General features: G+C 51.4%; 1 protein-coding gene across 2 annotated transcripts in view; it reads left to right on the top strand.

The window, feature by feature from the left end:
• Positions 1-14,158, top strand: part of LOC111157076 (tensin 3) — a 201,714-nt gene that overhangs the window by 44,261 nt on the left and 143,295 nt on the right. Inside the window, exon 3 of one of the 2 annotated variants that reach the window (XM_022518299.1) lies at positions 11,550-11,587. In XM_022518299.1, the coding sequence (XP_022374007.1) occupies positions 11,550-11,587 (38 nt within the window). Of the gene's footprint in view, positions 1-11,059; positions 11,588-14,158 lie in introns of those variants that run through there. The other variant, XM_022518300.1, reaches the window with a different exon arrangement.

Below are 14,158 nucleotides of genomic sequence, written 5' to 3' on the forward strand. Positions count from 1 at the left end.
TGACAGTGATGATGATGGTGACATTGGTGGTGATGGTGATTGTAATGATGATCATGATGGTGGTGGTGGTGATGATGATGATGTGGTGATGATGGTGGTGATATTGATGATCATGGGGATGATGATAATGATGCGGATGATGACGACAGTGGTGACGTTAGTGATGGTGTGGATGATAATGCTGATTGTAATGATGATCATGGTGATGGTGGTGGTGACAATGAAGATGGCGATGATGATGGTCATGTGATGATGAAGATGATGATGATGGTGAGGAGGAAGAAGATGCTGCTGCTGGTGATGTTGGTGATGACGGTGGTGACCTTGATGATAGTGTTGGTGATAATGCTGGTGGTGGTGGTGTTGACAGCGATATGATGATGGTGCTGCTGGTGGTGATGGTGATGGTAGAGAAAGGTGGGGGTGTGTTCTGTGACTCATGCTCCTATTTGTGCTATTCCTTTTCTGGCTCATTCTTGACCTTCAAGTCCCTTACTTTCATATTTAACTTCCTGATTTACCTCATATTTCATATGTAGCAAGATTAGGAGAAAAAGCTTCATTTTTATGAAGCTGGGATGCTTGGCATAGAGGCTTTCTTATCCCTGATTCTGGAACCTTACAGGAAAAGACCAAGATGGCAGTGAGGGTGGTGATATGGTTAAGTGTCTGCTTGTGGCTCACCTCATGCCGCCCAGAACCCTGCTGATGCCACCCCAGCTCTGTGCCCTTGCCACCAGTTAGGGCTCTGTGGTAACCTGTTCTCACTGCTCCACCAGGTTCCCTTGGGTGGTTTGAAGTAATGATGCTTTCAAGTTGTCACTGATGATGCTTTTCTGAACCCAACCTGGTCATAATGTAGGTGAGGCAGCAGGAGGCTGTGGTGCAGGTTATCTCGGTGTTCTGGTACTGAGTGGGTGTTGAGAGATGTGAGTTCAGGGAGATTTTGGCCCCCAGAGGGGGATGGTCTTGGAGGGTGCAGGGTCAGACCAAGCAGAAGTGATCCCGTTGCAAAGGGTTTGCTTGGATCTCATTGTGAAATAGGACAGAACAGACTGGAATGGAAAAGTGATAGAGAAGGAAGGAATGCTGCATTGAGGGACCCTCTAGGGAGGAGCCCGAGGAGGTGAAGGTTGAGAAAGGGAGCAACAAGGAGGCCAGAGGAAAGTAGAATGAGGGAGTTTTGTAAGGAAGATCTGGTGATGACTTTTCCCCTTCAGTAAACAAACTGTGTGTTAAGCACTTCCTAAAATGAGAGGATGAGAAAGCTGTGCCTCGTGTGTGAGGAGCTCATGCTCTGAGTGGGGGGGGTTCCGTCTGTGAGGGGAACATGGTCTGAGGGAGGAGTCCTGTCAGTGAGGCGGCACTCATGTCTGAGGGGGAAGACCCGTCTGTGAGGAGACTCTCACAGTCTGAGGGGGCATCATCTCTGTGAGGAGGCACTCATAGTCTGAGGGCGGCATCCTGTCTGTGAGGCACTCATGGTCTGAAGGGGGAGTCCTGTCTGTGAGGAGACTCTAACAGTCTGAGGGAGGAGTCTGTCAGTGAGGAGGCACTCATAGTCTGAGGAAGGAGACCCATCTGAAGGGGACATTCTCTCTGGGAGGGGCTCATAGTTTGAGGGGGGAATCCTGTCTGTGAGGCCATCATGGTCCACAGTATACTAAGCGATTATTGATGAAGACTTGGGTAGACGGCAGATCGGGAGGTACATATGGTAGGTGCTTTTTTTGTGCCAGACGCTGTGTCACAGCCCTAGGACATGGTGGCCATTAGGACCAACAAGTCAACTGAGAGAGCAGCGTGGCTGAGCAGTGACTGTTAGGGCAGGCTGCCCTGTGCTGGGGCCTCTGGTCCCCTCCTGTCTGTGTAGCCAGTTACTGGGAACCCAGAGAAGCTGGTGAACTTGAGTGTAGATGGGCAAGAAGCTGGGAAGCAAGGGCTCATCTCTCCCGTGGTAAATATGTGCGGAGTGTTGTATAAAAGCTTCCGACGGGCCTGTAAGACAGTGGCCTGGATTCCCGAGGCTCCTGCAGACATTTGGAAGAATAGCAGTTCCAAGACAACATGTAAAAATGTCTGGTGCTTTAGAGCCAGATGCTCTGGACTGTGGCTGGTGCGGCGGGAGCCAGGATTCTTACCCCGGGCTTTGGAAACCCCTGTGTGGCACAGGAGCTGGTGTGTGGTGGTGGAGACAGCGCTCCGGCGGACTGGATGTGTGTGTCATCGAGGCCTGGAAGACCTATGAGAAGCACACGCACCGCGGACCCTGGGCCCTCTCGGACGCAGGGCTCTGCTGAGTGTGGGGCGGGAACGGGCTCCCATCTGCACCCTGTGGCCTTGAGCTCCCCTCGCTCTGTCACTTGTTGCTTGGTGGATTTCCATGTTTCCATGTTTGCAAGTTGACGGACTCACAAAAAAGTGGTATCTCCCTTGATTGTATTTTTCATTCACCTGGTTATTACTTGAGGTTGAGCCTCTACGTGGACACTGTGGTGTCTGTGGTGTTCATTTTATTTTATTTACTAAAATATTTTATTTACTAAAATATTTTATTTATTTATTTGACAGAGACACAGTGAAAGAGGGAACACAGGCAGGGGGAGTGGGAGAGGGAGAGGAAGAAGCAGGCTCCCTGCAAAGCAAGAAGCCTGATGCAGGACTTGATCCCAGGACTCTGGGATCATGACCTCGTCTGAAGGCAGACGCTTAACCGACTGAGCCACCCAGGCGCCCACAAATATTTTGTAAAAATTAGATTATTTATTATCTTTCCTTCTTGAATTCAAAGAATTCATTATCCTATAAATATTAATCATTTTATCCGTGACATCAGGCAGAACATTTGCCAACCTTTGATGGACTTTGACCCATGGGCAGGTGAGGCTCTTACCGTGTTAGACCTTCTGCGTGGCAAACCTTCCGGGCAGTTGTGTGCCTGGTTCTGTCTGTGGAGTGTTTATCTCCGGGAAGTTTTAAGGCACGGCTTGTTCAAACCTACCCATTACTTCATTTAATCTCTGTGTTTCATTGTTATTTAAGTCACTTTCCCTTCTCTGTGGCCATGATGTTCTGTGTATTTTATTCTAATATTCCTTCTGTTTTTCCAGTTCTGATCCAGTTTCATGGTTGATTCATCTGGAACTTGCACTGTTTCTGTTATTTTTCATGAGCTAGCTAGTTTTTCCAGGGAGATGTATGGGAAGGTCTGTTTTCGTTTACCTGAGTTGGGGTGACACCTCTGTCCTGCCCAGAGTGCTCACGTGTGGATAAGTCCATTAGTCATGTCTGTTTTTACAGAGTATTTTTTAGCTTATGTAGCTTAACATCTCTTCCTCTTGCCTATTATAAGTATTGTCACATGTTAGATTTTTAGAAATCATAGTGTTTCAATAGCTACCCAATATTTTATTTATAGATATGTAATTTATTTTATTTTATTTTATCTTATTTTATTTTATTTTATTTTATTTTTAAAGATTTTATTTATTTGAGAGAGAGAGAGAAAGAGAGAGAGCATGAGAAGGGGGAGGGTCAGAGAGAGAAGCAGACTCCTTGCTGAGCAGGGAGCCTGATGCGGGACTCAATCCTGGGATTCCAGGATCATGACCTGAGCCAAAGGCAGTTGCTTAACCAACTGAGCCACCCAGGCACCCCACAATTTTTTTTTTAATTGCTTTGGTAAATTCTTTTTTTACATGGCAGAAAGGAATCTTTGATATCACTTTGTTGTGCTTCTCATTCTGGAATAGGAGAAGACTGATGTTTTCGGGTGTATTTATCTGTGTATATTCTGTGCTTCTGTTATGCATGATTTAATAGAGAGGCTAGAACCTCCTATCTGCTTCTGCATTCAACCTGTTCCACCCTTGTATTAGGCAGGATTCTCCAGAGAAACAGAACCAATGGGATTTTTCAGAAGGAGTCTGCTCACATGGTTAAGGAGACTGTGAAGGCCCAAGATCTGCACTTGGCAAGCTGGAGACCTGGTGCTTAGCTCCTGTCCGAGTCCACGTTCAGAAGCAGGAGAACACCTATGTCCCAGGTCAAAGATAGTCATGCAGAAAGAATTCTTTCTTACTCTGCCCTTTGTTCTATTTGGTTCCTCGCCAGATTAGATGAGGCCCACCCTGGCCTGGGAGGGCAATCTGTTTCTCTCACTTATGGCTTCAGATTCAGATATTAAGCTCATCCAGACATACCCTCCCAGACACACCCAGACATGTTCAAAAATATGTGCGACCAGATATCTGAGCATCTGGTAGCCTAGTGAAGTTGATACCTAAAATGAACCAAAAGAAACATGGTGTTTCGGCTCAAGTATTTGAGGGAGATCCAGCCTTGTGCAGGTATGTATTTGAAAAAGGAAGCATTTTGAAGACCTTTTCAGACTACTGTGGGTATTCTCTTTGGGTACCAAACCAAGACCCAAGTGATGTTTCTTAAAGCTTAGTTTCAGTGTTGAATCTGGAACCGTGTCAGTGACTTTCCCTACTCAGTTCTGTTAAGATCCATGAGCCTATCTGGCCCTTTGAGTGTATGTATACAGCCAGGCGTGACTGTGGGACACCATACGGTGGTCATTTGGAAAATGCTGGTTCAATGAGTTCAGCAGAGTTTTCTGGATGTTAACACATTTGTTATAAAATACCAAGAACCGGGGCGCCTGGGTGGCTCAGTGGGTTAAAGCCTCTGCCTTTGGCTCAGGTCGTGATCCCAGGGTCCTGGGATCGAGCCCTGCATCGGGCTCTCTGCTTGTCGGGGAGCCTGCTTCCTCCTCTCTCTCTCTGCCTGCCTCTCTGCCTACTTGTGGTCTCTGTCAGGTAAATAAATAAAATCTTAAAAAAAAAATATCAAGAACCCCCCCCTTCCCCTATTTGTTCATTTTAGTGTCGAGTCTATCAGAAAAGTGTAGGACTTGTCAAGCTCATGGGCATGGATGCATGTCTCCCCAAATGGTAATTTTCACTTGAAATTTCAAATTTCGTCATCGGCCAAATGCTGTCTGTCCGTTGTTTTCCTCCCCGCAGCAGGCGTGCTTTGTTCACTGGTGAGACTGATGAGCACGCATTCTTTGCCTGGCGTTCTTTCAGACAAAAGTGGTGTTTCCTGAGAAGGCAGCTCGGTCAGCTGCCAGCCTCCACCCACACAAGTGCTTCTCCCAAGCTCCACCACGCAGAGGAACTCTCAGTGCGCATGTCCCAGCTGGTCTCATGGAATTGTAAAAATGTGAGAAAAGAATACTGGTTAAGCAGTGTGTCCTGAAACTATGTACTGAGTATGTGGTGGTTCTCAGGAGACATTAGGTGTCTTTTGCTACGTGTGTGGGTGTGTTGTCTCCCTGGGTCATGTGCTTATGTGCAGAGGTGTCAGGTGTGCGAAGTGGTGATGGGTTGTGACCCAGAGGCACAAACCAGTGGAAAACCAAGAGAGTAGGCACTCGCTGTATCGTGAGGGTGTTCAGGCAGCTGCTGGAGGAGAGTTCGGGGTGACATGGATACAGGGTCACATGAGGGTTATGTGGAGAGAGGTCCGTGGAAGCAGAAAGAATGTCCCAATGGCCCGTGAGTTTGGCCTTGGGTGGAAGATTCTGGCCTTGCTGTTTACTGGGTGCTCAGCAGCCAGAAGTGAGGGACATTGAACTGCAGAGAAGACACAAAGAGGAGGTGTGTGGAGAACAGAGCTGGTGCATTCGTGTGGCTCTGAACCAGGAACAGTAATAGAAGCGGTTGCGCTCAGTGCATCCGAGGAGCTCCCAGCTGGCCCTGTTCTGCACGGTGTGTTCTACTGTCCTGACCACCTGTGTCTCAGGTGAGGAAACTGAGCCCCAGGGTGTCGGGCCTCTGCACTTCAGCCTGGAGGATGTGCTGATGCTTTCAGCAGGAAGAAATTGGACAAGGGCCGCGACAGAGCAAAAGGCCATGAGAGTAATGAGGCAAGTGTGTGTTGTTGTTTTTTAGTGAAAGGGACATTTTTGCATTTAGGATTAATGGGATTCATTTCATTTTCATGTAAGTGGAAGTAATGGGATGCCAGGAAAACTATAATGAAGATATTTGTGTAATGCTTGTATTTGATAACATCTACATTTAGAACTGTCAGTCATGGTTTCAGGAGGCAGAGTCATGGCCTTAGAAAATGACGTAGTGATGGGCCCAGAAATGTTGAGATGAACGTGTTGATTTTCATCTGGGAATGGGGCAGAGAGTCTCTTAAAACCCGCACAGATTCTGCTCCTTATACGGACCATTGGAGTTTTTAAAAATGATTTTTGTTAACACAGTAATTCAGGACTGTTCATACAACTGAATGTTGCCTAGAATTTATAAAAGTCCAGTATTAGAAACAAATACGTATAAAACCCTGGAGAGTCCGCCAAAAAAACTGTTAGAACTAATAAGTGAATAGGGTAAAGTGACAGGAGAGAACATCGACATACAAAAATTGGTTGTTTCTGAACACCAACAGTGAACTATCCGAGAGAGAGATTAAGAACAGAACCTAATTTCCAGGGGCATCAAAAACATTAAAATACTTAGGAATAAGTTGAACCAGTAAAGTAAAAGACCTACACTCTGGAAACTGTAAGACACGGAGGAGCATACAGACAGATGGAAAGCTTTTCCAGGTTGTTGCGTTGGAAGAATTAATATTGTTGAAATGGCCATGCAACCCAAGGTAATTAGCAAATTCAACACAATCTCTATCAAACTTCCAATGGCATTTCTTATAGAAATAGAAACAACCCTAGAATTCAGATGAGATCACAAAAGACCCCAAATAGCCAAAGCACTGTTGAGAAAGAATGGAGTTGGAGGTTTTACACACCTGATTTCAAACTATATTACAAAGCTGTAGTGATCAGAACAGTGTGGTTCTGATATAAAAATAGGCACATAGACCAATGGAACAGTATCGGGAAGCCAGAAGTGAACCCGCACACGTTTGATCAACTATTTTTGACAAAGTTGCCAAGAGCCCATAATGGGGATGGATAATCTCTCCAGCAGCAGTGCTGGGAAGATGGGCAATGATGAAGCTACACTTGTCTCTTTACCACTCAGAAAAATTAACTTGAGCTGGAATCAAAGACTTAAATGTAAGACCCGAGCCCATAAAAGGATCTGAAGAAAACAGTGGAAAATCTCCTTGGTGTTGGTCTTTGCAACGATTTCCTGGATACGACACCAAAAGCAAACATCAACAAATAGGACTGTATGAACCTCAGAAGCTTCTGTACAGCCAAAGAAATCGTCAGCAAAATGGGAAGGCATCCTACAGAATGGGAGAAGATATTTGCAAATCTTATGTCTGATGAGGGATTAGTATCCAAAATAAATGAAGAACATCTACAACTCAATAGTACAGAACTAAATAATGGGATTAGGAAATGGGCAAAGGAACTGAATGTCACTTTCCCCAGGAGGACATCCAGTTGCCCAACAGGTACATGAAAAGATGCTAAACATCACTTTTCATCAGGGAAATGCAGATGACCACGAGTTATCATCTCACGCCTGTTAGAATTACTGTCATGAAAAAGTTAAGAGAGAACAGGTATCGCTGAGGTTGTGGAGAAAGGGAATGCTGTGCACTGTTGGTGGGAATGTGGACTGGTGCAGCCACCATAGAAAACAGTATGGAGGGTCCTCAAATCTTTAAACCTAGAATTTCATATGATCTGGTAATTCTACTTCTGCATATGTATTCGAAGGAAAGGAAATCATTAGCAAAATCTGTCCTCTCTTTCTCATGTTGTTCATAATAGCCAAGATGTAGAAGCAGTCTGAGTGTCCATTGATGGATGAACGGATAAAGAAAATGTGGCATATAAATGATGAAAAATTATTCTGCCATATAAGAGGGAAACCCCGGAGTCTGTGATAGTTTGGATGAACCTGGAGGACACTACTAAGTGAAATAGGTCAGAAAAAGACAGACGCTTTATGGTATCATGTATATGCGAAATCTTAAAAACAAAAAACAAAACCAAAAATACCTCAAATTCAAGAGCAACAGAGGAGAATGGTGGTTTTCAGGGTTAAGTGTGGGGGAAATGGGAAGTTGCTGGTCTGAGGGCACGAACTTTCAGTTGCAAGATAAGTTAGGGGATCTACTGTGCAGCGTGATGACTGTGGTGAGCGGTACTTCTCTGGATTCTCGACGTTTGCTACGAGAATAGATCTTAGGCATTTCCTCTCTTTCCTTCACACACCCAGGTAGTGATGGATGTGATAATTAACGTGATTGTGGCAAATATTTAACAATGTAGACATGTATCAAATCATCATGTTGTACACCTTAAATATATACAATTTTGTCAATTACAACTCAGGAAAACTGGAAGGAAACAACGGCACAAGCACCCATGCTGGGGAGAAGCAGGCAGTCGGAGTAAACGTGTACACCGTGTCCCTTTGGGCTTGTGCAGTTTTGGGGATGAACTTTGTTGGGGGAAGTTCTGGTGCTTTCCATGGGCTCCCTTCTCCCTGGGGACTGTATCACATGGCATGGCTGTCAGAGAGGGAGGGCCCCTGCCCGTGTGCACCTGGTTCTGAAGGCAGACCCAGGGCGGGTAAGATCTGAGGTGTCATAGAAGGACCCCAGGCTCCCGTCGGTAGACATGCAGAAGGTCTGTGGCTCTTTCTCTGCGTGCAGGGAAAATCCAGCCAGCCTGCGTGATGGAAGGTGTTGCCATGGGACAGCTGGCACATGGTGGGCACTCTGCCCGTGTCTGCTGCCATCCCCCCGTTCCTGCCACTCTTACAGGAGGCTGGTGCTTCCCAGCAAAGGACACCGTCCTGGACGAGCTTGGTCTGGTGGGGGGAGAAGGACACAGAGATGATTTATGAAGTGAGGGGCAGTGGGATAAAGGCTGGGGAGGAAGGCTGGGGGCTTCAGGAACACAATAGCCCAGCCTAAGAGGAGTAAAGGAGGGCTTCCTGGTGGAGAAGGTGGCTGTCTCCTTTCGTCTTGGAGAGAGAAACAGGTCAGCTTAACACAGAAGGTGTGTGGGAAGTTCTAGGCAGAGACAGTGGAGCAGAGCCAAGGAGGTGCATGGAGATAGTGTGAGTGAGGCTCTGGGTCAAGGGGATGGGAGGACGGGGCAGGGCTACTGGTGACGGCATGGGGGATCCGTGTTGGGGAGCTTGATTTTGTCTGTAGGCGAGAGGATTAGAAACCTGGCCTGGATTCTGCCCACTTCAAGCATTTGTAAGTGTTGGAAAGGCCATGTGTGGCTGGGTGGGGAGCTGGGTGGAGATGGACCATAGCTGGGTTTCACTTGATGGGGTGGTTACAGGACCCCAAGCAGTAGCACCCGGGAAAGCATCGTGCACACGGCCAGGCACAACCCCCAGAGGTTGTCCACCAGATCGCCACTATTCTGAGGAAAACCCCAGGGGCCGTCCATAAAACTTTAGGGATTGCCAACTACCTCCTGGAAACAGTGGGTTCACCCTAGTGCCTGGCTGGTTTACACGAGGTCACTGTGATTAGTTAAACTTTGTGAAAGTAATGGCTTCACCCTACGCTGGCCGTGGGCTCTCTTATGGCTGAGTTGGCCGTCCACCATGGGTGCGTCACACCACTTGTCACTTTGCCACTGACCAGAGCCCTTTCTGGCCCATCATAGTGAGTATCTCCTGCTGCAGATGAATTACTCCAGAAGCTGGTGCCCTGCCTGGCGGCAGCACTCACCACCTCTCCCTGCTTCTGTGGGACAGGCATCTGGGAGTCACGTGGCTGGGCAGTGCGGCTCAGGGACTCTTGAGAGGCTGCAGCATCTGAAGGCACGACTGGGGCCAGAGCACCCCTCCCCAGCTGGCCGTACGCTGGTGCTCCCCATGGGGGCCTCTCCAGGGGCTGCTCCGGCACCTGGCTGTCCTCAGCAGGACTGGCCTGAGACTCGGGGTGGAGTCTGTAAGCCCTGTGTTCTGCCTCATCCGTCGACCAGCCGCGAGCCACCGTGGGAGGGACTGCACATGGGCACGGGTCCACGGGTCACTCAGGCCATCTTGGGGTCTGACGGCCGTGAGAGTCGCGCCCCCGTCCCAGGCTGCCAGTAGACTGGCCGCCTGCCTGACTCAGCATGTGGGCTGAGCATCCTTTGGGGCCAGGGAAATTATTTGCCTGCATTTCTGCTAATTCTCACTTACCTGGAGGCCAGGGGCCTCTGATGATGTCCTCGCTCCCTCGGGGTCTCGCGCTGGCCTCCAGACCTGGCTGTGCTTCTGTCTACGTTTCTAGGCTGGCGTGGAAGCCCTTTTTATTCAAGGCAAGTCTGTTTAGATTAGAAAATCACTCATCGCCTTTGTGCAGTGCACCCATTTGGAGACGCAGAGTAAACCTTTGTCTTTGTGCATAATCTCCCAGACCTCGGAGGTATAGAAAGACCATTGGGAAAATAGGTCTCGCAAAGATAGTGCTGCTGGCTGTCCTCTGCCGGGGTACCCGTGACCGCCAGCCAGTGGCCAGGTTACTTGTCTGCTTTATCCTTCTTCAGTCCTGCAGAACCTTGAGGAGTTCAGCGCTTCCATCCCCAGCTCTAGGAAGGAAAAGGATGGGGTGTGTGTGTGTTGGGGGGTGGGGAGTAACCTCTGGGCTTCCAAGTGCTGAGCCATATTTGGGGCCCGGCTCCTGCCCCCCCGAGGCCTTGTTCTTCAAGGACCCTGCTTGTGTACGCTGGTATCGTGTTTGTGGTCTCAGACCAGGGTCCCTCGATGGCATCACAGTCGTGCTGGGAGAAGAAGCTGAGGTCCAGAGAGGTCACTGGTCCTGCCCTGGGCTGCATGGCTGTGGAGGGCTGTGAAGGCCCCATCCCCCCATGCCCAGCCCAGGTTCCCTCCCCCACGCCCCAGCTGCACCCCTGCCTTCTCTATGCTGGCATCTGGCGGTGGCCGGGGCAGGCCCGCAGGCCCGACCCGCATGGCGGGGGCCTGGGGGGTGCTCCCTGGCAGGCAGCCCAGCCGAGCCTCCTGAGGGCGGGTCTGTGAAATCCCCACTGGTTCTGGCTCTAAGTCTGCGCTGTCTGGGCCTCTGACCGGACGCATGTCTCTGCGCTCGCACAATGGCCCGGGTGCAGGGACTCCTCTGTGGGAATTTAGACGTGGATTTATTCTGACAGTCCGTTCCCAGGCTGTCCGGAAGCGCGGGGCGTGTGGCGCTGAACGGGCAGCTTGGTTCTGGTTGAAAGGCACCAGTCCTGAGGCCGGGGGGTGGGGAAGGGGAGGTTTCCCGTCCCTCTTTGGGGAGAAGCTGTGATCCGCAGGCCGACATGGAGGCTCCGCACGGCTGGGAGTCCGCACGGCTCTCCTCCGGGTCCCAGGAGAGCCCGCGGTTGTGGTGTGGCGTCTTCCCGGCGCTGCCAACCGTGGGGGCCGGCCGGGGCCTTGCCCGCCGGGTGCACCCCGCACGCCGCTGAAGCCGGCCCCGCGTGACGGGGGCAGACCTCCCTCTGCCCCGGTCTTCGAGGGCGGGCGGTTTGCAGGTGGGAGGCGTGTTGCTGCTGAGGCTGCTGAACGCACACCCCTTCTTTCTCTCTCTTCCAGCCTGCGAGTGCTCCTGCCACAAGCCATGTGAAGCCAAGGTAAGCTGCTGCTTCCTGAGGGCCGCGCCCCGCAGTGGCCTCTGCCGCCTTGGCCAGCGGCCACGGGCGCGGAACGCGCGAGAAGGGGCTGCCAGACGCCTAGGCAGGACGCATACGTGTCATCTCGGGAGGGAGCTGTAGCGCTGTGGTTCTGTGCTCTAACTGTGGAAGGGGACGCTAAGAATCTGGTTTCAGATAAGAATTTGGTGATTGGCCCTCCCCTCACCCCCCAGCAGATGCCCCTTCTCTCTCACGGTTGCACCGTGGCACTGGGGTGCAGTGGGCACAGGGCTTGGGGCGTGTACCTGGACTTGAGGATTTGGGGGCTGCTTTAGGGCCGTTTTCTTGGGTTGGTGAGATGGTCAGGCTGTCAGGGAAGTCGAGGCCTGACTTGGGGAAGTTTCCCTGGTTTTCGAGTTCCTTGGAGGGGCTGCATTGCTGAGGGCCCCCTGAAGCGCTGTAGGCCTGGGCTGCTTGGTCGGGTTAGGACTTGGACTAGTGGAGCAGTGAGGAGGCCTGGAGCTGGCGGGTGGACAGCTGTGGGCACCCCGGGACGGAGGCCTGGGATTCTGCCCGGGTCACACATCTGCACCTCCCACATTTTCCAGGAGCACATGCGTTGTCCCCTCTGACTGGCCGGTCCTGCCTCGGTGGGAGCCTCTCACATATCCTGCAGGCTGCCCCAGGGCTGGAGGCCTAGGAAGATGGGGTTTTAGAGAGTGTGTGCAGAAGTGTGCGCTGGAAGCTTGCTTCGTTTGCTGTGGACTGGCTCCTCGCGATGAGTTCTGTTGGGGGGGGGAATCCCGAATCCCTTCTCCCTCCCTGCCACACGCGTGCACGCACGCACACACACGCGCATGCACGGTTCACACCCATGCAGGAACATAAGCAAGCATATGCACTCACACATGACAATCCACACGTGTGCGAGAGCACACACACAGTTCACACCCATGCTGGAGCACACGCACACGCACAGACACAAGCATGTGCACACACAGTTCACACGCACGTGGGCACACATGTATGCATGCACACAGTTCACACATTTGCACTCACACACTTCACACACCACATTCACGCAGACGTCTGTTCACTCATGCACACACACGCACACACACAGTCGGCAAGAACTCCGGGCTACTCTGGCCCTTTGTGTTTTTTCTAGAAAGAGATTAAATACTTTTTCTTTTTAAACTTTCCACGATGGGGGATTTGGAACGCAGGAGAAGTGGAAAGCATGGTACAGAGCCCTGCGCTTCACCGTCACCCTGCCCCGCGGCCAGCAGCACCCCTGCCGTGCCTTCTGAAGCTGCGATTCCCCGCTCTGAGATGTCGCGGATGTGGGTGCGAGTGGTTTTAGGAACAGGCACCCGTGGTGGGACCTCGGGGCATATCTGCTTCCCTTCTGGTCTCGCTCCGGAGGGGCCCCTTTCTGGCCGAGGCCAGGTGTTCCTTGCTGGGGCACACACCGGGGTGCTCGTTTCTAATCTTGGCTTTGTCTGTAAATGCGCTGCTCTCCCGTGTGTGCTGTGTGCTTCTGAGTGACGTGTCAGAGCACACGCATTGTCTGGGTTTCCCGGAGGGCCCCTGCCCGCACGCTGGGAGGGTTGAGATGTGCCGGGCTGTATGGCCAGCCTGGCCACTGCTGGTTGGCAGTGGAGAACTGAGCAGCCCCTCCCCCGCTGTCGGCACCACGTCTTGAAGGCGGCCCAGGGCTGGCTCCTTGGAGGATTGAATTCTTTGGCTCCAAGAATATTCCAGAAGTCTTAGCTATCACCGATGATGGCATTTCTGGCCGCAGTAATTGGCATTTTGCTAAGAGGTAGATAAGCGTTTTCTCTCAGTGGATCGGGGCTGGGGGAAATGTATCCGCATTCATTTTTCTTGATAACCCAGCTTTGAGTGGCAGGAGGGAATGCCACCAGCAATAACAAAGCCCCTTCTGATTCCAGAACCGTAACACCGTCACCACGGGGCGCAGAGCGGCCATACATTCCCAGCCGCCGCTGGAGATAAGCAGGGCCTCTCCATCTGCCAGGAGCTGAGACGCGGCTCTCGCCGACAGCGTGGGTCCTTGCTCAGCGCAAGTGCGTGTCACACGCAGGCTGCCTCAGGCCCGGGGCTCCCTGGGTTTCCGGCAGACAACCGCAATGCTTCAGTTTAGAGCACAGGCTTTAGCCTAACGTCCGACCCGGCCCGACTGCTTACTGGCTTGGGGAAGGCACGAGCTGTGGGTTCCTTCTGTGACGTCTGCAGACTTGGTGGGGACGCGGAAGGAGTGACAGAGGCCGAGTGTGTGAGTGTGCGGTGAAGCCTGCTGTACCGGCTTCACCAAGGACAGAGCCGTCCTGCAGAGCTGGGGCCGAGCCGGGGGCTGGAGGCTGGGGGCTGGGGGCTCAGGCAGGGAAGCCGAGGCAGAGCGGGGACCTCGACTGCTGCCACCATGGACTGAGGTCACGGTCTTCCTGGCCGATGGGCAGTATGGCCCCTCCGGCGAGGTCTTGGGCCCAGAGGGCACAGAAAGGCAGAGACGTGGGCTGTGATCCCGTGTCCCAATGGGGGCTTCTT

Source organism: Enhydra lutris, unplaced genomic scaffold (assembly GCF_002288905.1).
Source record: "Enhydra lutris kenyoni isolate GAN:26980312 unplaced genomic scaffold, ASM228890v2 scaffoldscaffold51, whole genome shotgun sequence".
Lineage (NCBI taxonomy): Eukaryota > Metazoa > Chordata > Mammalia > Carnivora > Mustelidae > Enhydra > Enhydra lutris.